This window comes from Carassius carassius, chromosome 17 (genome assembly GCF_963082965.1).
Source record: "Carassius carassius chromosome 17, fCarCar2.1, whole genome shotgun sequence".
Taxonomy (NCBI): domain Eukaryota; kingdom Metazoa; phylum Chordata; class Actinopteri; order Cypriniformes; family Cyprinidae; genus Carassius; species Carassius carassius.
In genome coordinates, this window is record NC_081771.1 from 28,850,267 (window position 1) to 28,873,533 (window position 23,267).

Here is a 23,267-nt window from a genome sequence, read left to right on the forward strand (position 1 = left end):
AGTCACCGTTTACACTGAAAGTAATCAAATCAGAATCATTCAATGTCAATTTTAGATTTGTTTGTAAAATTATATAATAATAAAATATAAGAAACTGTATTTTAAATACAACACAGAATTATTGAAAACTCAATTACAATTTTTTTTTTATTAGCTATAAAGTAAAACTACACATTCTGAACAACTGCAGTGTATTAGTAGTTAGTATGCTACGCTCTTAATAAAAGACTGTAAAAACAGTCTACTAAGTTAATATGTAATGTTTTCACATCCTGGCTCTTAATGCATTGTGTTTCTTTCTGAAGCATCAGTTAATGTTTGAGTTAACTGTCCTCAGTGTGAAAAGATGGATCTCAAAATCATACAGCCACTGCTGGACTGTATGCTGGAAAACTGAAGAATCTTGATTTTTCTGAAGAACAGTGCTCAGTTGAATCGTTCAGAATATATATATATATATATATATATATATATATATATATATATATATATATATATATATATATATATATATATATATTTACAAAAATTTATACGTGAATATGCATATATATATTTAAATGAGGGTTAAGATGGACATCCAAAAAATTGGATCCAGTCTGATATAGTATAGATGCGTTCGTACCTTGATCCTTCGGATGCTGATGGCAGACTCGGACACTTTCTCAATAGCAGCAGGGAAGAACAGAGTAACGGTGAGGCGGACAGCGCTGTACAGCGACACGGTCACAAACACACGGCTGGCAGAGATTTTGTTGCCCACCAGAACGTACACAGTGAACGTCACAAACAGGATGATTTTATTCGCCGTAAAGAACGAAGCCATGTTCAGTCCTCGGAGGTAAGAGCTGTTCATGATTTTTGAGATCTCCTTTCTACAAGAAACAAACAAACAAACAAAAAAGAGATTTTAGCTACTAATGCCCAAGAATCATAAAGATTATTATGCCCAAGAGATGGATGGCACAGAAACACTTTACAAGGTTGGCTTGCACAATAAAGTTCATTCTGTCTTTTCATAGTCAAAAAGACATTACAAACAAAACCACAGATAAGATTAAAAGAAGCATTGTTTGTGGCATTGCAAGGATAAAACGAAATGAGATTTCTTTGATAAACATTATTAAAACTTTACTTTTTTTGACATGCTAACATTCCTCCAAGTCCTGGACAGCAATACAAAAGAATGTGAACACAACTGGTTCTAGTCATTTGAGTTTATGGCATTGGATTGCGCTTGCAGTGCATTCTCAGCATTGCCTCAAGGAATGCTTTAGTCATCTTCTACAGTAAGTGTTTACTTCTAAGTCAACACTTACAGTTTAATGGCACAGGTGTTTTCTATCATTATATCATTTGACCAACTCAAGGTTTTACAGATCTTTATAATAAAAATCAACACAAGTCCTTTAAAAAAAAAAACAACCTTTGGCAATTTCTCATCTTCAGACAATAATTCTTCTGACCTATGTCAGAGTGTAAACAGATTAAATAAGTCTATATCATATACCTTCGTACATCATTAACCAGTGCTGCAAATGGCTTTTCCCAGGCATACATCTTAATTATACGTATACCAGACACCACCTCATTCATAGTGCGGATCCTATTGTCAGTGAAGGCTGCCGTCTTACTCCTGAAAGACACAGACAGAGGATTACAGAGACATATAGCGTTTTCTAAAACATAAAAGTAATCCTGTAATAAAAACCAGGTTTCACATCTTTGTTTAAACATGACCTTGAATTAACATCTAGCGCCCATTGACTTGCATAGGTTTTTTTTTTCCATAACATGGCCCTGATCAACCATGAAGTATTAACCCTAACCCTAAATCAGATATACTTTAGATTTACTGACACAAGTTATCTTGCAGACAATTAACTTAAACATTATTATCACTTAATTAAATAATTAGGTGATGACACATAATGAAGCTATCAGATCATGACCTAACTTACAAAATGTGTCGTCTTTGTTAGTAAAAAAAAAAAAAAAGAAATAAAAAAAAACATTAAACTGGACACCTGAATTAAATTGGTATTTATAAGTTCTTAGGTAAAAGTGCACAATAAATAGTCCTGATTTTAACATTACTATAAAGAAATCCTGGAATATTTCACCTTTCATCTTTCAAGAATTTGAATTTAAAATCATTATGTTTATATTACTTTTCCTTTAAAGTTTTTTTTTTTTAAATAATGTGACAAATACATTTCTAATGGATGAATCATATTCAGGTTGTCTCTGAACCTCAGCTGAAGCCTGATCTCAGACTTTGCACAGAAAGAGGAAAGAGCATGTGGTTAAACGTGTGATTATGATTTATAGTGTTTGAGCACTTCTGCAAGAACGATCACCACAATAATTTCTGAAAAAAATCTAATCTTTTGCAAAGTTAACTAACCATTGGAAAAAAGTAGCCTGAACAAAGAATTTTTAGTAGGAGTAGTGAGTTGATTTTTTTGCGTGAACTGAACAAAAATACTCTTAACATATCGCTAGCAAAAGTTTTGTTTACCTTACTTAGACACTCAAGTATTTGTTCACAACATATCCAAATGTTCTCCCAACTTTCATCTGAACAAACAACTTTACACTGAACAATATTGCAAAAGTTCCCAGCGTGCATTGCAGCTTGAAAATTTTATGGTAATTAGTATTAAAATACCCTCATTGTTTGCTGCTGCTGCTGCTGCTGTCAGTTAGCTGTAATGTGGATCAGAGTTCACATTTTTACTGATTTAAAATGTGCTGATCCTCACCATGGGTGAGAATAGTGTGCCGAGGTAGTGTATAGGTAGTGTATATGTGCATGCCTCATAAAAAAAATAAACGTAAATCTTAAAGAAAGAGGACTGTTAAAAAAAGATTAGCATTGGTAAATGCTAAAAAAAACTTTAGTTGCTCTGACAGACCTTTTAACACTCAGTAGACTGAACTGTTTTAATTGGATTAACTAAAGTTTTCAAGTTGTTGGTTGCTAGCTGAGTTAACTTGATTGCAATAGGTTGCTTATTTTTTTTTTTTAATTAGGTTTTTTTTTTTTTTACAGTGTTATAAACAGTGTTTGGAATAACGGCGTTTAAAAGAATGGCGTTAGGTAACGACGTTATATTTTCAGTAACGGGGTAATCTAACTAATCACTTTTCCGTCGTTACAACGCCGTTAACATTACTGAACATTAAATGCGGTGCGCTACTATGCATTGATTTAATAAACTATGCAATCCGAACGCACCCCTGGCTGACGCCGCCTTCACGCCGCCTTCACACTGGCAGTTGAAATCAGCTCCGATACGGCAGCGAAACGACCAGAAGTCATTCATTTTCTATGGAGATTCGCAGACCGCATGCGAATGGGTCCGAACCAGGTGCGAACGAGTGTGGTGCGAAAAAAATCGTGTCCGTTGGCCATCCGGATGCGTTCAAAAAATTGAACTCTTGCGAAAGGCTACGGACGGTTCCTATCCGACAATTCCAGCGGAAGTTGGCGTTGCTATGGTACTGATAAACAAACCTGAATTCTTAACTTTTAATAAAATAAATAATGATTTTATAACGACAAGTTGTCATGTCATTTTCATTTTAATGATTTTATAACGTAATTTATGCAGTTAATACAATTAAATAATTAAATATTTAAATATTGTACAATTCAATGTTGTGGCCATTTTCCCGCTCATTCACATACAGCCAGAAAATTATATTATGGCTTATCGTAGACTTGTCAATGCTCTTGCTGTTGCTCTCCTATACTGGAGAAGCAAGCAAAAAAAAAAGAGATCCATGTGGGTAAAATACTACCTGGCAGAGAGGTATCAGTACGGGGAGTTTCACCGCCTGGTGGGTGAGCTGCGTCTGAACAACGGTGAGGATTTCAGGGAGTATTTCAGGGTGTCGCGCTGTCAGCCTTTCCAACCTTTCCGCCATTTTTGTTCTACTCGGTTCCGAGGCTTCCGACACTTTTCACCGTTGTGTACGACGTCCACTGGGGGCGTATTGCGTATTACGGAGCTGATTTCAACTGCCAGTGTGAAGGCGGCGTTACACAGCGAGTGAGGAGGTGGGTTAATAACGAGATAAGCGATTATGATTGGCTAAGGCAGAGTCATGTGTTTCATGGTAGCAAATCAGAGCCAGTGTTTTTACACACATGCCGGCACACATGCAGGCACACGCGCCAGCGGCGCCAAACACACACACACAAACACACACATAGGCGCCGATTTATGTTTTTCTCCGTGGGTGCTCAAGGGCGCACGCCATTTAAAAAATAAAAAAAATAGACTAGGCTATTCAAAAAATATTGCATTTCAGAACCTTAGGCTAATGGACAGCGGCCGATACAAACAAACACAACAGCGTCACTTCTCAAAAATACAAACAGGATTGGAGATGAAAAGTTTAACTGACACGTAACCGCTAATGCGTTCAGCTTCTTGGGAAATTAATTTTTCCGTTTCCATTTCTGGGAATGTCTACCTCATTTATGTTTCGAGGTCTCTTTTGATAGTGGCATGGCTTTTCTTTGAGGTTTCGAATCCATTATTCATATAGGCTAAAAAAATATTTTTTTATTTTATGTATTTAACAAAGAACTCGTATTCTGTCCAAAAGTAGGCTACTTTTGTGTCCATTAGTTTTTCCTCTTTTAAACCGTATATAGGCCTATACTTGAGCAGAAAAATGTTCCCATTTAAACCCTGTTACGAACTTTAAGGAGGGAATTTACCGTAACATTTACATATTAACGTACTGCTGGGTATGAAATGAGGTGGAAGAACATGACAGACAAAACTTTGAAAGAGAAAAAATACTGGACGTTTATTCACAAAAAGCCAAAGCCACTAGATCCAGTAAAATAACTTGTGGTGGATGTCGATATATCAATATTAATAGGTTTGGCTTTTTTTATAACAAATCTGTCCATTTTAGTCTGATTAATGATTAGTGATTACGGAAAGCAGTAAATGATTACATACTCGCACGGCACTGTATAGTGGGGGATGGGACGTTTTCAGAAACGCTGTGATTGGTGGATAGGATATGGAACATGCATGCGACTGGTTATGTCACTGTCACTGACAACAACATAACCAATCACAGTGTGTGCAATGTTTAATTTTAAATAAATGTAGCCTACTGGCAGTCTGGCACTGGCACACGTGGGTGCTCATTTTCCGTGGGTGCTCGAGCCTATGAACACACACACACACGCAACAGCTACACAGAGATTCGCAGCAGCAGCAGAAATGGCGAGTCAGGAGCAATCCGATGAAAAGCTGGCATTTTCAAGGTGGAGATATAAGCACTACTTCAAATTCATTGCGGTCAAAGGCAAGAACGTGCATGTAATGTGTGACACACGCATTTACAAAGCTAGTGGCCAAAAACACTTTTCTTACAAGATAATACTTGAAGTGCAGGATAAAACTCTTGCTGTCTGTTGACGTGCAATATATATCGAAAGTTATGTACGAACACCTGTCTGTTCTACTCATTTCAACTGACTTGTGAAAACTGCTAAAAAAAAAAAAAAAATACAAATTCTTTGACATATAGCAACTTTATTTCTTTTTTTTTTTTACAGTAATGCAAATAGTTACTTTCCCTGGTAACGAGTTTCTTTTATTATAGAGTAATTCAGTTACTAACTCAGTTACTTTTTGGAACAAGTAGTGAGTAACTATAACTACTTACTTTTTTAAAGTAACGTTCCCAACAGTGGTTATAAATGACTTGTTTGATGATGATTAACAGCTCATCATAGACAGAATAGCTATAATAGAAGAATACACCATCTTCAGCTCTTGAACTATTCTTTTGAGTTATTAATTATTTCTAGATTACGTAACACTGCGCACATGCAATTTATGTAAGAATAAACCCTACTTGAAGCTCGAAGCCTACTTGACACTATTCAACATGACATGAGAGCATCTTTTGATCTTTTTCCCTGATCCAATTTGAAAAGTTCCCTATCAGAGTAATCTTAAAATTGTACCTGTACTTTGAAAACAGTTTCCCAAACATGGTCTGAAGTGGCATAAGAAAGATTAAAACTGCCATGCCCGCAAGGCATGAAGCTCCGATCTCTTGCCAAAGCAGACCAATCACAGCTGCGGCTTGAAGAGGCCCCACCCACAGGAAGTGCAGAAAAATAGTCACCTGGGAAAAGACGTGGGAACAAAACAACAGATAATTACATCATACCACTTCACCAACCAAAAATACCATGTTATTAACATGGGGTTTGGACGTGGCAGTGTAGTAACCCCACATTTTTTTTTTGAAAAGTACAAACACCTATTCAAAGTTTGGAGTTGATCCAATTTTTTAAACGTTTTTAAATGTTTTAAATATCTTTTATGCTCACCAAAGCTGCAATTATTTGATCAAATATTGTGAAATGTTGTTACAATTTCAAATAAACATTTTCTATTTTAATATTTTAAAAATGTAATTTAACGTTGTGATGTAAAGCTGAATTTTCAGCATCATTACTCCAGTCTTCAGCGTCACATGATCCTTCAGAAATCAATCTAATACGCTGATACGCTGCTCAAAAAACATGTCTAATTATTGTCAATGTTGAATTATCAATATACTGATAAAAATGAGATTAGATTAGAAATCTTCAGATTAGATTAGAAGTAATTGGGATTCTTTGAAAAATAAAGCAAAGGTAAGTTAAAAAGAAATGCAGTCATTTTAATAAGAAATATTTCCTAATATTATAAATGTATTTACGGTCACTTTTTGCATTCTTACTAGATAAAAGTATTAATTTCTTTCAAAACAAATTTTACTAACCCCAAACTTTTGGTGAACAGTAATGTACGTTCTTGGATTGCCATGTAAATATGATAGTACATGAATGAACCATGGAGTACCGTATATGCTGTAGACTACACAAGCACAAAAGTATTAGCCACCAACAGTTGTGTAGTTTTTACTTTATATAGTATATCAGGTTTGAATTTTAGATGATATAAAATGCTAACTTTTGAAAAACAAAAAAAAACCTACATCAGGGATCATTTAATAAGCAGAAAACCATGTTATAGTCCATGAGACAATTAAGTGTAGTACTTAGGACATGGTGTACTGCTTTTGTAATTCCACATTACAAACAGAGAGATTATTTTTAGAATCTACAAAAGGGAGCTTAAACTTCAAAGTTCTAACTTTTTGGGTAACTTGAAATGAACAAAAACTTCCTGCAATTCTTTACAGAACCCCTCTGATGTCTGCTGGTAAATGTAAGAGAAACGCCTCCAAGGACAGACGTAGAACAATGACTTTCCTACTACAAATACACAGAATAACTGCTCATACAGTATGAACATGTCACATGTTTACCGAGCTGTGTTAAAGTAATGTTGCATAACACAGCCATCTATCACATAATGATAATAACTCCACTGCTGGATACTCCACTGGCCTGATTAAATTAAAATTAAATTTATGCATTTAGCAGACGCTTTCATCCAAAGCGACTTACAGTGCATTCAGGCTATCAATTTTTACCATGTGTTCCCGGGGAATCGAACCCCCAACCTTGCGCTTGATAATGCAGTGCTCTACCAACTGAGCTACAGGAACACTAATGGGTGAGTTAGAAACCACAACACATAAAAACAGTTTAAAATGTTTAACTAATCATTTTAATTTCCTATTAAACTGAAGTCAGATCGTAAATGCACAAGAGGTTAAGACAACCTATTTGTGACCTCTCCTGCTACTCCGAACATTGGCCAAGCTGTTACAACACAAGCCCTTTACGGAAAATCACTTGTGCTGCTTTGGGCTGTTTTAACTGGAAAATTAACTACACAAAACAATTCCCAGACTAAACAAGTAACACATTTAATTCCAATAAAGAAAAAAAAAGCTGCTTTAAAAACAGGAAATTGAAACCGAGGACTATAAACCTTGAGAAGTGGTTCTGGAAGTTTCCTACCTCATCGAACTTGTTGACGTCATTCGACAAAAGATTAACAATGTGCCCCGTGGTTGTCTGGCCCATGGCTGTGGCACTAAGGCACAACGCCTAAAAGAAGAAACAATTTGCAGAAACCATATTGAGGAACTGCCCTCAGCCAAGCCCGAAAATAAATAAATCATTCTTATTGCTCAGATCTACAGGCACTTTATCAAAAAAAGAGAGCGAGGGGGGGGGGGGGGGGGTGGGGTAACACACTTGAAAAAAAAAAACAGAACAGATTTCAATGTAACCATCATGTTATACAAATATGGTATTTATTAATAATCCTAGTGCTACTATCACTGAAACTTGGCACCAAAAAGAAAAAGTATTTTTTTTTTTTTTTTTTTAAGAAAATCTAACCTTCCTGTAGATCATATGACACATTGCAATGCGGATTTTCATTCCAGCTCTTTGGACGTGGTAAAAGTAGAGGTGATGGAGTAAAGCCAGACCCAGAGTGGAGAGAGAGATGCCTGCTGCATATCCATAAGCTTCATACAACGCTGCCATGTTATTAGGCTCATATCTCTCAAAAAACTGAATGAGTTTTCCCAAAAACACGGGTTGAATCACTTTAATCACCTCCTATAATGGGGAAGAAAAACATCCAATAAAAACAATGTGAAATAAATGATATTTTGTACTTGTAAGAACAATACGAGGCTGAACGGATTAAACGTTCACATTCCTAAAAACATCCACACCCTCGTCTTCATTATAGGAGGAAACTGTGGCAGCATTTTTTACAGTCCTGTTCTACATGTAGGCAAGTTTTATTGTTTTCCAAAATCCATGTTTAAATTTTTCTGGAAGCTTTTTTAATGGTTTAATAAAATTCGGATAAGCAAAGTGGATATCAAATCAACTGAATTCATAAACCTTTAAAAACATAGTAATTTATTAACATTTTAATTAATTAATTGACTTCCTTAGTATGGAAAGAAATACTATAAACCCGTCCGCTGTTCAGTTACTAACATTCTTTAAAATATCCTCCTTTGTGTTCAACAGAAGAAAAAGAGCTTACCCAGTTTGTAAATGACTTTTTTGGATAAATTATTCATTTAATACAAATGTATTAGGCTATTTATTAAAGATGATGCATAAACATTTAACAACTGAATTAATCTTAAAATGCAATCAAATGAAATTTGAATAACATCTTTAGATTTTTGGGCAAACAAAGTCCTGAATTGACAAAATATTGTGTTAAATTCCATAAAAATTATGTTTAAATAAACTATTATTATTAAATTATTATTACTTTGAGAAGTAGAAGAATTCTTCTGTAAAATAGTGATATAATTCTGTCAGAGTTTCCTCAGAGTTAAACCAAGCTTTTATTTTGGCTGGTTGTTGTGAAGCCAAACCTTTGAGTTTCAGTGTATCTAACAACAGTTTTATCAAAAGAAATTAAGAAATTACGTCGCTTGCTTTCCAGTGAACAGTGCACAGACACCCACTATTGTATAACACATTTTCATGTGCATTGTCTGATTATTAAAAAAGTTTGACAAAAAAAATTGAAATTTGGCACCCTCATGTAATTCTGTAAAACAAAGGAGGAGATATTTTGCAGAATGTCCTGGCAGCACTTTTCCATCAGACGATCTAATGAAAGACAGCATCCAATAGTGGTCTAGAGGGACACCAGTCTATGATTAGGGCTGTGCAAAAATCAATTGTGTTCAGATCAGGGTTGCCAGGTTTTCACGACAAAACCTGCCCAGTTGCTTCTCAAAACTAGTCCAAAACTAGCCCAATCGTATTTCTGTGGGTTCCCTGAAAAAAATTGTTTTCTGAGGGATATAATAAACGTTTTTTGGCAGGGTTGCCTTGGTGAAATTTGCATTTTAGGGGCTAAATATCTCGCTATTGGGATTGGGGTGGCTTCAACCCAGGGACATAAAAAAACAACTGTGGACTTGGCAACACTGGTTCAGGTGGAGCGGCATTCACTACACAGAGCCGTTCACTGACAAGCTACACAAAATCGCTTTCAAAACCGACAATGAATCACCTGCGATTTTGAAACAGATTTTGTGTAGACTGTTAGTGAACTACGGCTCTGTGTAGTAAAGGCCAACCAGTGTTGCCAAGTCCGCAGTGTTTTTCATGTCCCCAGGTTGTAGCGACCCCAATCCCAATAGCGAGATATTTAGCCCCTAAAATGCAAATTTTACTAAAGAAACCCTGCCAAAAAACGTGTATTTTATCACCTGGAACGAAAGCGACTGGACTAGTTTTGAGAAGCAATTGGGCAGGTTTTGTTTTGAAAACCTTGCATCCCTGATCTGAACGCATGTGCTGGATATATACTACTAATCACAGGAGCACCTTTACTCACAAGATGCGCATGAAAATCACATTCAATTGTTTCCGCAGCCCTATTGACTTTTTTTTTTAATATATATATTTGTGTGAACTATTATTTTTCACACAAACTACAAATTTGTTACTAGACCCCTGGGACAGCTGATTTCTGATCACCATTTCTCTTGGATCTTGTTGGATGTGTTTCAACTACATCCTAATAAAATCTTCTATGAGCACACTTGAAACTGAGTGTCATGTGATGCTTTTGTTTAAACAACACTTCAGGTGATGCATGATAAGATGGTGAATCATCAACAGAACATATAAAATGTGCTTTGTCATTCAGCTATCGATGGTTTTAGTTTAAAGTTTAATGTGAATACAGACCAGACTTATAGTTAACTAAAGGGGAGCTTCACTGCTTTGTGTACCACATACAAAACATCATACCTCTATAAGTGTGAACACTCCCAGCACTGAATATGATCTCCAGTAGCACCTGATAATGGCTTTGGTGAGTTTGGGTGTCCTGAGTTCTTTGGTTGCTTTTTCCACTTCTTGGTCCCAGTAGCTATGAGTGTGGGAAAAAGAAAAAGATGAGTAAGGCTTAATAAATTATGCTGACAAATAGAGAAATAGGATATCATAAAACAATTATAATCCTCCTTTACTACCCACATTGTGTTATCTTGCATAAAACTTAACCTTATGACGACTTCAACATACAGAAAAACTTGTTAACACTTAGTCTACAAAAGAGTTCTCTATGAAGACATTTTGTGTTGGCTTTTTTAATGATTAAAACTTGACTATTACACAGCTTAAAAGGATAAAAAATGCGGACCAAATAACGTCCAGTCCTGGACCACAGGGGCCACCTGGTGAACAGGTCACAAGAGTATATGTTGTAAACAACGTGATATATAAATGTACAGCATACAAGGCACATAAGAAACAAATCCTGAGCAAACACTAAAGCATTTAACCAAATCAGGCAAACAACTAAGGTGGATCTTAAAAACTGAGCCTCTTGAGATGATGTTTTCCAGTAGTAATGTCCGGCAGTAAATTCTACATATGCTAATAACAGTTTACTTCAAGGCAGAACATTTGTGTTTACGCCTCGGCCCCACTGCACTCCATGCAACTAATCGCAATAAAAGCTTCACTAATTAGGGTCATTTCCCAGAGCTCTGTGCTAAATAAACCAGCACTGATCCATTTTAAAGTGCATGATTAGAGGCCGGAGAAACGATGTGTGTGGAGGTCTTTTTTTAATGAATGACAGGATTGTGTTCACTGTCATTCATTTCCATGCTTTAACGGCTGGAGATAAAAACTTTGCAGGAGACTGCTGATTATCAGCGGGTTTCTCCTCTGTACAAAGGGTCAGCGAATGATTTATCTGCTTATCTGTTCCTATGTAATAAAACCTCAAGGTGAAGAAAAAAAAACTCATGAGTTGTGGTAGCTCATTAGACACCCCTTGTGGATTTTGAACATAGTTTCTTTGGTTACCGGGCCTGATCTTAATCCACACCACCAGGATCAACGGTCTCTGGTGCCCAACCACAACTCCTTCTAGGAATACTAAACTAGCCTAAACTCGTTCCTTCATTTCTATATGCATACATTGTTAATGTCTGGATGATTACAGAGATATTCACAAGAACTTAACATTGTATAATGCACAAACTGGTGTGGGCCATCTCCTTCCCAACAGCGAATGGGAACTGTACTATCCTTCGTTCTCATATTTCAGAATAAATACTCTGAGGGTTTGTTTGAGAACAGCCTGTTGATTAGTCGGTTTATTCCCAGCGGCTCACTTACCTCTGCAGTTCCTCTCCGAGTGTCTTGGATCCATCCTCTGGAAGCACTTTATACATGTCATCTTCTTCAAGTCTTCTCTTGGATCCGATACGGAAAAGAGGGTTCAGCCAGCTGATGTCAAGTGAGAAGAGAAAAGAGGATTTGGTCAATAGAATACTTTAAATGTTCATGCCAAAGGATTTAAGGAAATAAAGAGACATTTTTGTGTGTAAATAATAGTAAATTTTTTATTGAAGAAGGAAAATCCTGAAAAATGTCTTGTTTGACAGAAAACAGGCAATTTTTATCTTTTTTTTTCACCCTTCAAATCAAAGTCAGTGTGGTAGAACCAAAATCAAGAGAAGAAAACAATGTCATTACATTTTCAAAAAAATATCTAATATTTTACTTGTTTATGAAAACATGACTTTAGATCCAACAAAGTAGCCCTCTAAAAAATATTATTTTGATAGGCATGACTCAAATAAATAAATAATCTTGAATTTTTTTATAGTTATTTTTTTTGTTATTAATTAGTTTTAAAAAAAATTAAGCTTAAAGGGTTAGTTCAACCAAAAATAAAAATTATGTCATTAATGACTTACCCTTATGTTGTTCCAAACCAGTAAGACCTCCGTTTATCTTTGGAACACAGTTTAAGATATTTTAGATTTAGTCCGAGAGCTCTCAGTCCCTCCATTGAAAGTGTGTGTACGGTATACTGTCCATGTCCTGAAAGGTAAGAAAAACATCATCAAAGTAGTCCATGTGACATTAAAGGTTCAGTTAGAATTTTTTGAAGCATCGAAAATACATTTTGGTCCAAAAATAGCAAAAACTACAACTTTATTCAGCATTGTCTTCTCTTCCGGGTCGGTTGAGAGCGCGTTCGTTTGCAGTGTATGATATCCAGTTCGCGAACGAATCACTCGATGTAACCGAATCTCCTTGAACCAGTTCACCAAATCGAACTGAATCGTTTTAAACGGTTCGCATCTCTAATACGCATTAATCCACAAATGACTTAAGCTGTTAACTTTTTTAATGTGGCTGACACTCCCTCTGAGTTCAAACAAACCAATATCCCGGAGTAATTCATTTTCTCAAATAGTACACTGACTGAACTGCTGTAAAGAGAGAACTGAAGATGAACACCGAGCTGAGCCAGATAATGAACAAAAGATTGACTCGTTCACGAGTCAAGAACCGGTTGCATCGGTTTTCGAATCACCAGTAGTTGGAAAGTTCGATTCAATAAACCAGTTGAAGAAAATGGTTCACCGTTTTTTTGCGCTCGACATAATGACGTCATTGGCGATGATTGCCCTTGATTCAAGCCTTCGGTTTACCCGCGCTCATAAAATTAGCACAGAATCAGTTCAGAATCAATCACCAAAAGAACCAGTTCGGTTCAGATGCTGTGTGTCGGTCTGCTTCACGCTGAATCACACATGCGCAGTATCATCAGCTGCTCGGTTCTCGAATCGGACGCGTCTGACAGAAACGATTCTTGACTTGAGAACGAGTCAGTCTTTAGTTCGTTATCTTGTTAGGCACAGTGTTCATCTTCAGTTCTCTCTTCACAACATTCAGTCAGTGTACTGTTTGAGTAAATAAATTACTCCAGGATATTGGTTTGTTTTAACTCAGAGGGAGTGTCAGCCACATTAAACAAGTTAACAGCTTAAGTCATTTGTGGATTAATGGTTATTGGAGACGCGAACCTTTTCAAACGATTCAGTTTGATTTGGTGAACTGGTTCAAGAAGATCCGGTTACATCGAATGATTCGTTCGCGAACCGGATATGACAAACTGCTTTGTTTTTAACTCTCTCTCACAACAGACACGGAAGAGAAGACAATGCTGAATAAAGTCTTAGTTTTTGCTATTTTTGGACCAAAATGTATTTTCGATGCTTAAAAAAATTCTAACTGACCCTCTGATGTCACATGGACTACTTTGATGATGTTTTTCTTACCTTTCTGGACATGGACAGTATACAATACACACAGTTTCAATGGAGGGACTGAGAGCTCTCGGACTAAATCTAAAATATCTTAAACTGTGTTCCGAAGATGAACGGAGGTCTCACGGGTTTGGAACGACATGAGGGTGAAGGGTGAAAATTTTTTATGTCATAATTTTGATTTTTGGGTGAACTAACCCTTTAATTCTTTTCAAGATGTTTAAAATAAAGATTAAATTCAAATAATATCAAATAAGGTGACTTTTTGTAAAGAATAACATAATAATAATAATAATAATTCAGAAATGTATGAAACTAACATGAATACAAAAAGAACTTCCAAAGAACTTATGGAAAGACACTTAAAATCCTCTTAATAAGGTTGAACTGATGTCTTTAGTTTAACACATTGTACAAATAACGAAACGAACACCCCAAAAAGTAAATTCTTTAATAAAGCCTTTTAATTGAAAAGGTAAAACACATTAATAGTCCATAAACTGGTCATGTAACTGTCCCTCTCCTCTCTTTCTGTATAACGTAGAGGCATGAAAACCTACCAGAAAAATATCTGTGAGAAGAGATTAGCCGTGGCGGAAGGGTTGCTCTTCGCATCTTTCTTTATCGGCTCCATTTCGATCGCCTTCCTCCCTGCTGTTCAGCCGGACACTGGGACCCCACTCATAACCTGCGGTCACTGCGAGAACATTTATCTTATAAACAGTTGTGTAACTTTCTAACATGCACATGTCGGCAAGTACAGGCGGAGGTAAGCCCTTCATTTCCTACTGTGAGCATAAGGCGTAATCCCCCGCCCCTGACGGATCACCCATTGGCTCGGCAAACCGTTGGGTCACACGTGATTGGCTTACATCCTTCACGCGCACCTTAAGAGCAAACGGACGAGATGATTACGAATCCTACTATGATGAAGACCTATCTTATGAATATTAATTAGGGGATAGTTACGTTGCTCGGTAACCCTTTTTGAGTGTTGCGTCAAGTGTCCTAATTAATATTCAGGAGCCCATCTCTCACTAGCCCGCTTATTTACCAGTTTGAGCCAAACGTCACGTCGGTTTATAAATATTCATGAGCCAAACCTTCACTATTGTAGGATTTGCACGTGCGCTATTAACGAGGTATAGATGAAACAACAGATTTTCTTTGAGGTGGAACTGCTGAAGAAGTGAAGGATGCAACTTTATTTGTAATTTTTTAAAGTAAATAAGATTATGATGGAATATTCTGACACATGAGAGAATTTTTTTTTTTTGCTACCCATATGCTTCCATATATCATAGCTTTGATTGTGTAATTGTGCATTGAATGTACTTCTGGGTGAGGAGGCTTCTTGTCTACCATCTGTTCTTTATTAGCTCTGAGTACACAACCCACTCATGCAGTGTGCTGGAAACAATCATCTTTAATTAGAGTATCTAAAAAGAGAAAAACAAGTATGTAACTCAAAACAAATCTTTCCTTTTAAATATATAGAAATGTATAAAATTAAATAGAATTTTTTTTCTTCTTATTGTTAGGTTGTTTCAAACCCATATGGATTTCCCTCTTCTGTTAAATACAAATAGATACATCATGAATAATGCTGGTTGATGTTCTCCAAACAATTATAATAAATGGAGACTGTGTTCCAATAAAAGTACTACAAAATGAACAGACAAAAATGTAGTCTGTAAAATAAAAACATTAATTTGTAAACTAGATCAAGGGATTCATTAAAGACTTAAAATAATGATGTATTCACTGAAAAAAAAAATTTTTGAGTGAATTTTAAATGTCCTAAAATTACATTTTAAACCAATCACACATTAATCTCATTCCTCTGTGAGAAACACATAATGCAACAGGCACTATATGATCATTCTCTCTCCTTCTTCCTTCCTCTTTCTGTCTCTCTTTCTTGAATTTCCGAAACAGATAAAGCACTGAAAGGACAGAAGATGAGAGACCCACAATGAGACAGCAGGTGGCCGGTCGCTACACCGTTAAAGGTAACGTTGACAGACACAGACCCACTCACACACACACGTGAGAAGGGAGGCCCTTTTCTATAGCCTCCAAGAATCATGCAAACGTAATCAGCAAGGAGGAGTTACAACTGCACATCAGGAATAATTGACTTCCATGTCATGCTCTGTGTTGCAAAGACAGCCTGCCTGTTGAGTCATTATTACTTCGCTAAACATCTTAAATGTGAACTTTACTCCAAAGGCCAAGTTCCAGTAATGGATTACATATTTCCGCTGGAAACCTGATTTAGAAAAAAAAGCAATAAAACACGGATCAGTGGCATTTCAGTTAATATAATAGAATTTGTTAATTATCTGGGAATTTATGGTTGGTCGGAAACCAAATGTTCATTCCAGTGTTTGAAAAGAAACACAGCAAGCTTATAGATTCACTGTAAACGATTTCTGTTGTTTACACATTACTATTGCTGTATTATCAGAGAAAGCTTACTGTAGAAATAGTTTACAGTAAGTTGCTGTCAATTTTATAACTTTTGCAGGATTACTGCTGTATTTCCAGCTTTGTCTTACTGTAGAAACTATTTACAGGACAGTTGCTGTCAATTTATGCTATTCTTTGAAAAAAAACAATAGAGTGGGAAAATAATTACAGTAATCCTTATATTACTGTTAAATTGAAGCCAACAATTTTGTGGGTGGGAGGTAGTTGTAGAGATGTAGATGTCAATAATATAGGCTAGGTAAATAGATAAAATCAATTCAGATGATTTTTTTATTATTATTATTTTGCTTTCTATTAAACACACTAATTACATAAAGAGCGGAATCGCACGTGATAACCAATAATCTAAACCGTCAGCCCGCACTCATTTTCCAATTCATTTTCTGAGCCTTTGAGGATGAGCAAGACCAACAAGAACCAGTCAGGTTAGAAATACAATTTTATTCAATATCTTAAAGATGTGTATTTCTAAAAGTTTCACCCCAATTGGGAAGATATTTGTTTTAACGTTACCACTAACGTTAACGTTAAATAATCGGTGGTGAGTTTGATAGTAGTTTGTAACACAAACATTCTAACGTTAACGTTAGACAGTTAACGTTAGCCAAATAGTAATTATCACAAGGTTTGCTGTTAATGTTAGTTAATAATTTCAAGTTTAGAACAAAATCGAAATGTTCTTGTTTCTGAACATTTGTGTGTAACTTACACCGTGTGCGTGTGTCCTGTCGCGATCGAGGCCTTACGCGCATAAGCCTAAAGCTATGTTCGAAATCGACCTATTACACTAATGTTATGCACAACTTGAAGGGACAACCACAGTGTTTTCAGTCATATTATACATTTATTACGTGAGTACAACCGATGTAAGTTAAACTTAAAGTGAATACACAGTGCAACGAATTAATTTCTCACATCAGACTCTTATCTGAACACTTTTCACCAATAACAAATAACAACAAACAGTAACTTTGTTGCCAGTAAGTTAATGTTGATTTTACGTTAAATTTTTTACAGTGTTCCTTTCTGTTCTCATAGGCAAATGTTTTATTATAGGCAAGATAAGATAAATAATAGAACCATACTTAACTTATATTTAAAAACAGATTCCATTTTCCTCACATCTACTGTGTACAGCACTGAAATAAGACAACTCATAGGTAAGTCATAGTTCACCCAAAAATTAAAATGTACTGAAAATATACTCACACTAAGGCCATCTGTAATGTAGATAAATATTTAGAACAGATTTGGAGAAATTTAGCTTTAAATCACTTGTTCACCAATGGATCCTATGCAGTGAATGGGTGCCGTCAGAATGGGAAGCTGAAAAAACCTAATAATCCACAAGTAATCCACACCAAGCCTTTAATCAACATCTTGTAAAGCGAAAAGTTGTGTTTGTGAGAAACAAATCCCCCATTAAGACATTTTTTACTTCCAACTTTAGCTGAAATGTGAGCCCTCTGTAATAGTGATCCCTTTCTCAAGAGTAAAAGTTGTCTTGTGTGAATCAGGAGAGAACTATACACAGATCATACACTATTTACAAGTGAAAACAGTCCAAAACAGTATAAACAAATATGTCAGTGGATTTTGATGCGAGAGGACAAAAGAGGATGGACATTTTCACTAGAGGAAGTGTTATTATGTTTTATGGACTCGTATTGTGGTGCATAACCCATATGCACCACTAGCTTTGTGTGACTCATTAAAGTCTTTCATATTTATCTAAGAAGTCATAGTCTTACGTCATGGTGATGTGAGAGTTTGTGACCTTTATGCTTCCTGAGGATGAATAACTGCATACCTCAGTCAGCATGCTTCAATCTGCCCCATCTGAATTATTCTGCAATCATAAAACTGCCACTTTCTCCATTTCATATGGCAAGATTAATTTCACAAATGTAATTTGTAACAACATAATTGCACATTGGAGGTGATACACGTGTTTAATTTGCCTCAGCACAGGGATCTCCTGGAGGTAATCTATGTAGTTGCTATGGTGGCAGATATTTCGTTTGACGTTCTCGCTGACCTTGTATCACTCAGCAACAGCTCACCTGCAAACAATTGCAGGCTGTTTTGAGTCATCCATCCCCACAAGTATAAGAGCGAATGTCTCTGTAATAGGTTTAGTGGAACAGAAGTTATTAGCAATTTTGCGTTTTATTTATTTGTTTTGTTGTCGTAGAACACTGATCTATATTATATAATATATAGATCAGTGTCATATATTTACACTGAAAAGCCTTTTGACTTTTTTCAAAAGTAAGCCACTACCACAAATACCAGCCACATTTTAATGCGAAAAACATGTTGTTGAAAAGTAGTTTTATGTCTTTTGTGCTTCAGTTTGGCACTATTGTCTGCGCGGATGAACCCGATGGTTGTAGGGCTAACTCACTCTCATGGCAATAAAAAAAAAAAAAAGCTATTTTTCATTTTGGTGAATCTGTGGCTAATTTCAAATTAATTTGTACAATCTCATTTGTATGTTTTTGTATGATTTGCTTATGCACTGATGATTAGGTTTAATTTTTCTAAAAAAAAAAAAAAAAAACCTGTACCTTCCTGTACAAATCTATGGAGCCCAGGAGATGACATGATCGGTTCACTTAGTTTTGTCGTGGCCACAACATAATAACTTGTGGGAACCTCATATTATGTCGTGGCCACGAGATCATTTTGTCGAGGTAACAACATCCTTATGTCATGGCCATAACTTCTTATGTTGAGGGAACGGCATATTTTTTGCTTAATGCGTAAATAATCCTGTGTGACCATAGCAACTCCGGATTATCAGAGATTTATTCACTAATATTTTATTTTGAATTAAGAAATTATAACATTATTTATTATAGAAAATATTTAATTATTAAATTATTATATTAACCATATGCCTTGGCTACCGGACTTTATTATGTGCGATAATCAGCATTCAAATTAAATTTATCATGAATAAATGTTACATAAAGTGCATAATATAAAATAGGCCTACAATAATTTTTTTCATCCATCCTACAGTCTTGTAAATCCATTAACTGATCAACTTTTCTCCATAATATTTGCATATTATTATTATTATTATTATTAGACTTTTATTATTGGTTATATTTTAGATTGGTTTATATTCATTTTTTTGCTTCATTTTGATCTCTTTACTTAACATTCTGAATACTTTTGTAAATAATAGCCTACTGTAAATGCTCAACATGAAAATCGAGCTTTGATAATGCTGACTGGAATTTTTGCTGGAATTCAGTTTAAATTGAACATACATTTTATTTTATTTTGGCTAATTAATACCAAAATCCCCAAAACACCCTAACATCCTGTTACCAACTTTTGTGCCATTCACAGTGTAACATGTAAATAATGTAGTTTGGTTATTTATGTAGCCTATTCATTTTTAATAGGTTTCAATATGATCCTGATATGAAATTGTTGTTATATTGACCCGATAAGCTAGTAAATTAAATTATCAATGTAACTGATACCTACCGAAATGTGTTTTTGGCTGAGGCAAACAGCTGTTGACTGAAGAAGCCCCATGTTTTGGTCAGGTCAGGTCAGGTCAGGTTATGTTTTGTAGCTCCCTCTCGGGGGATGGAGGGAAACCATTAACAGGATCTGAGACTGAGAACGGGCAGGAAGGCCCATCTGACCAGTGCCTCCTGGTTACACAAACATTCACTCAAACTCATACAAAAATTTAGCTTTTAAATATTCTTGACAAATATGTCTTTTTTTATCTGGCAGCAGTAAACCCCCGTGGCATTTTACTAAAGCGAAAATCTGTTATTTTAAGCTCAAGGTGAAGTGAGCTCACAGGAAGCCTGTCTGAAATTTTAGACAGTGTGGATCTTTTACATGCAATCTCACAATCTCCAGCTCTTGAGGCACTCTCACTTCCACTCTTACACTATGTGCAAACTATTTTATAAAGCAATTTCATTAGGACAAATGCACAAACATGGATAGTAGTGTAAGTCAAAAAAAGAAGCCACAGTCTACCCAAATTCTTACTTCTTGATGGCAACAATTCATAGTTATGTGTTTGTGTGTGTGTGTGTGTGTATGTGTGTGTATATATATATATACATATAGTTGAAGTCAAAAGTTTACATACACCTTGCAGAATCATACAAAATGCATGTTATTTTTTATTTAGTACTGGCCTGAATAAGATATGTCACATAAAAGATGTTTACATATAGTCCACAAGAATATAATAGAATGTGATAGTTGTTCATGAGTCCCTTGTTTGTCCTGAACAGTTAAAATGCCTGCTGTTCTTCAGAAAAATCCTTCAAGTCCCACAAATTATTTGGTTTCCAACAATGACTGTATGATTTTGAGATCTATCTTTTCACACTGAGGACAACTGAGGGACTCATATGCATTTATGCATTTTTTTTAGTACTGCCGTTCAGAGGCTACATAAGATACTTGTTTCCTAAAAGACAATAAAATTACATGTGCATCTTCAAATTCAAAAAGTTTTTACACCCTGGCTCTTATTAACGAAAACTATAATAGTATCCCAGTGATACCAAAAATATCACTGATTCAATTCAAATCTTTTATGCAAAATGACATTTCTCACATCAGACTCTTATCTGAACACTTTTCACCAATATCTGCTAGAGGTGTTAGCTTTTCAGGCCCTTCCAATAACAGCCAACTTTTATGCACTCACCTCCTGACCTCCAGCATCTTTGCCAACTCACTCAAAATGATTCTTGCGGAGTGATGTTTGGGTGGGTGCATGTATGTGAGTGTGTATGGTTTTGTAGGTAGTTCATGTGAAAACAAAAGGCCATTGGTCAACTGTAAAGTGTCATCAGTGGATGGGATAGACACCATAGCCACCTTTTGGTCCAGTCTCTGGAAGGCGTGTGTTACAGATTCAACCAGAGTCTCCAACTGCAAGGGCTTTCTTTCTATGCGTGCACTGGATGGTATTTTATTGATTCTTCATACATTTGTTGACTTTTTAATTCTTTTCTGAGTAAATGATCTGAATGTGTGTGTGTGTTTATAAAAAAATGCTGATTGTTTGTCAGTCCAACTTCCTTCCCCCAGAGAATTCAGATGTCTAATTGTTCTGAAAATAGTAGCATGGTGTTGGATTGCCCTAATGCTGTTTTGGCAGAAGCTTCCACAACACAAACAAACTGAAGCCAAACCGATCACATTACCATTTAAACAGAGTTTAAAATTGAACTTAATGCATGCTTACACCAGTTCAATGCAATGAAGAATCAAGTCTCTAAAAAGACATGCAAAATTATTCTGCTTGTCTCAAAACTTGTTTCCCTGACTTATTACACAACCTGCAACCTGTAACTCAAGGCAAGTATGATAACAGGTTTTAATAACTATGCATTGGCTTAATTATGTCTGAATGGCTTACCCACAAAAAGAAGGACGCTTTAGAGAAAACAGAGAACAAGAAACTTGTTCCCTCAGGGTTCAGAGCAAAAGCAGGTAGTTGAACAGATGATATTAATACATAATTGTCATGTTTGAAGCTGTCCGTATTTGTGATGTGACTTCCTTGAAGGCTAACTAGAAAGTTCAGTGCAATATGCTACATTCACTTAAATGTGAAGTTTGTGATTTATGCATCAATAGCAGCATCAAGCAGAATTCCAAAAAGTATCAATTTTTACTGCATCGCATAAAGTGTGTTTTGTATATATTCTGTCATTCAGCTGTGTGAATGTTTCTATGGGATTTATGCACAATGCAATCCATCTGCTGCCAGATGAAAATTATAAGTCTGATCATTTAAATGTAATATCATAACATATATATATATATATATATATATATATATGATGAAAAATTATATTATACATGGTTAATTATTATACATTGATAATAAGAGGCTTGGGGTAACAATTTATAATAATTTATAATTATAATTTCATCAATTACATCAATGTCAATTTCATGTTTATTTATGTATACATTATTATCAAAATAAATATAACATACACATAAGAATTAAAATATTAACTAAAAAATGAAAAATATATATATTCATTTTAGTAATCATATAATACATTTTTATAGTTAATTATAAATAATTTGTTGTCAATTTTGATTAAATATGGCTTTTGCTTTCCTGTTCCTGCAGCTTATATCCAGGGGCTTATGATCTCAGCTGTGTGTTTGGGATTTCTTGGAGCTATCCTGGCACTAGTGGGCTTGAAGTGTATTTAAATATGGGGATCAGGGACCACCAAAGCAGGATCACCTGTCTGTGTGGACTACACTTTATTCTCAGTGGTTAATGTTGCCTGAGCTATAATCTATATTACGGTGTATATAATATATATCATATAATAAGCAAATTTTCATGCCAGCAACCTAAAATATTAACAGATGAATTTAGCCTACATGTCAACAAATCTTATTTGGCTCATCCATCTAATTTAACGTTTAGTTTAATTAGCATTTTAATTTAAGTACTGCATGTAGTTTTGTGGGGTTTTTGTTTGTTTGATTGATTTTTGTGACTTAAAGCCACCTGCAGTTAAGTAGGAATTTACTGTGGTAAATATATCATTGTCGTACAGTAGATATGCTGCTGCTGTTAAACAATCAGCTGCTTTCGGCTCACCAAACGTTCCAATTCCTAGAACAGACGTTTGGCAAGAGCGTCGAAAAGAAAC

The 23,267-nt window shown here is 35.5% G+C and overlaps 1 protein-coding gene across 1 annotated transcript in view; it reads right to left on the reverse strand.

Annotated features, from left to right (window-relative positions):
• Nucleotides 1–14,884, reverse strand: part of abcc4 (ATP-binding cassette, sub-family C (CFTR/MRP), member 4) — a 32,528-nt gene extending 17,644 nt beyond the window's left edge. Inside the window, exons 1-8 of the mRNA XM_059571650.1 lie at nucleotides 14,649–14,884; nucleotides 12,143–12,253; nucleotides 10,760–10,880; nucleotides 8,354–8,578; nucleotides 7,967–8,056; nucleotides 6,008–6,171; nucleotides 1,511–1,636; nucleotides 626–875 (exon numbers count right to left, since the gene is read on the reverse strand). Coding sequence (XP_059427633.1) covers nucleotides 626–875; nucleotides 1,511–1,636; nucleotides 6,008–6,171; nucleotides 7,967–8,056; nucleotides 8,354–8,578; nucleotides 10,760–10,880; nucleotides 12,143–12,253; nucleotides 14,649–14,722 — 1,161 coding nt within the window. The 5' untranslated portion in view covers nucleotides 14,723–14,884. The remainder of the gene's footprint in view (nucleotides 1–625; nucleotides 876–1,510; nucleotides 1,637–6,007; nucleotides 6,172–7,966; nucleotides 8,057–8,353; nucleotides 8,579–10,759; nucleotides 10,881–12,142; nucleotides 12,254–14,648) is intronic.
• Nucleotides 14,885–23,267: the final 8,383 nt, after the last annotated feature.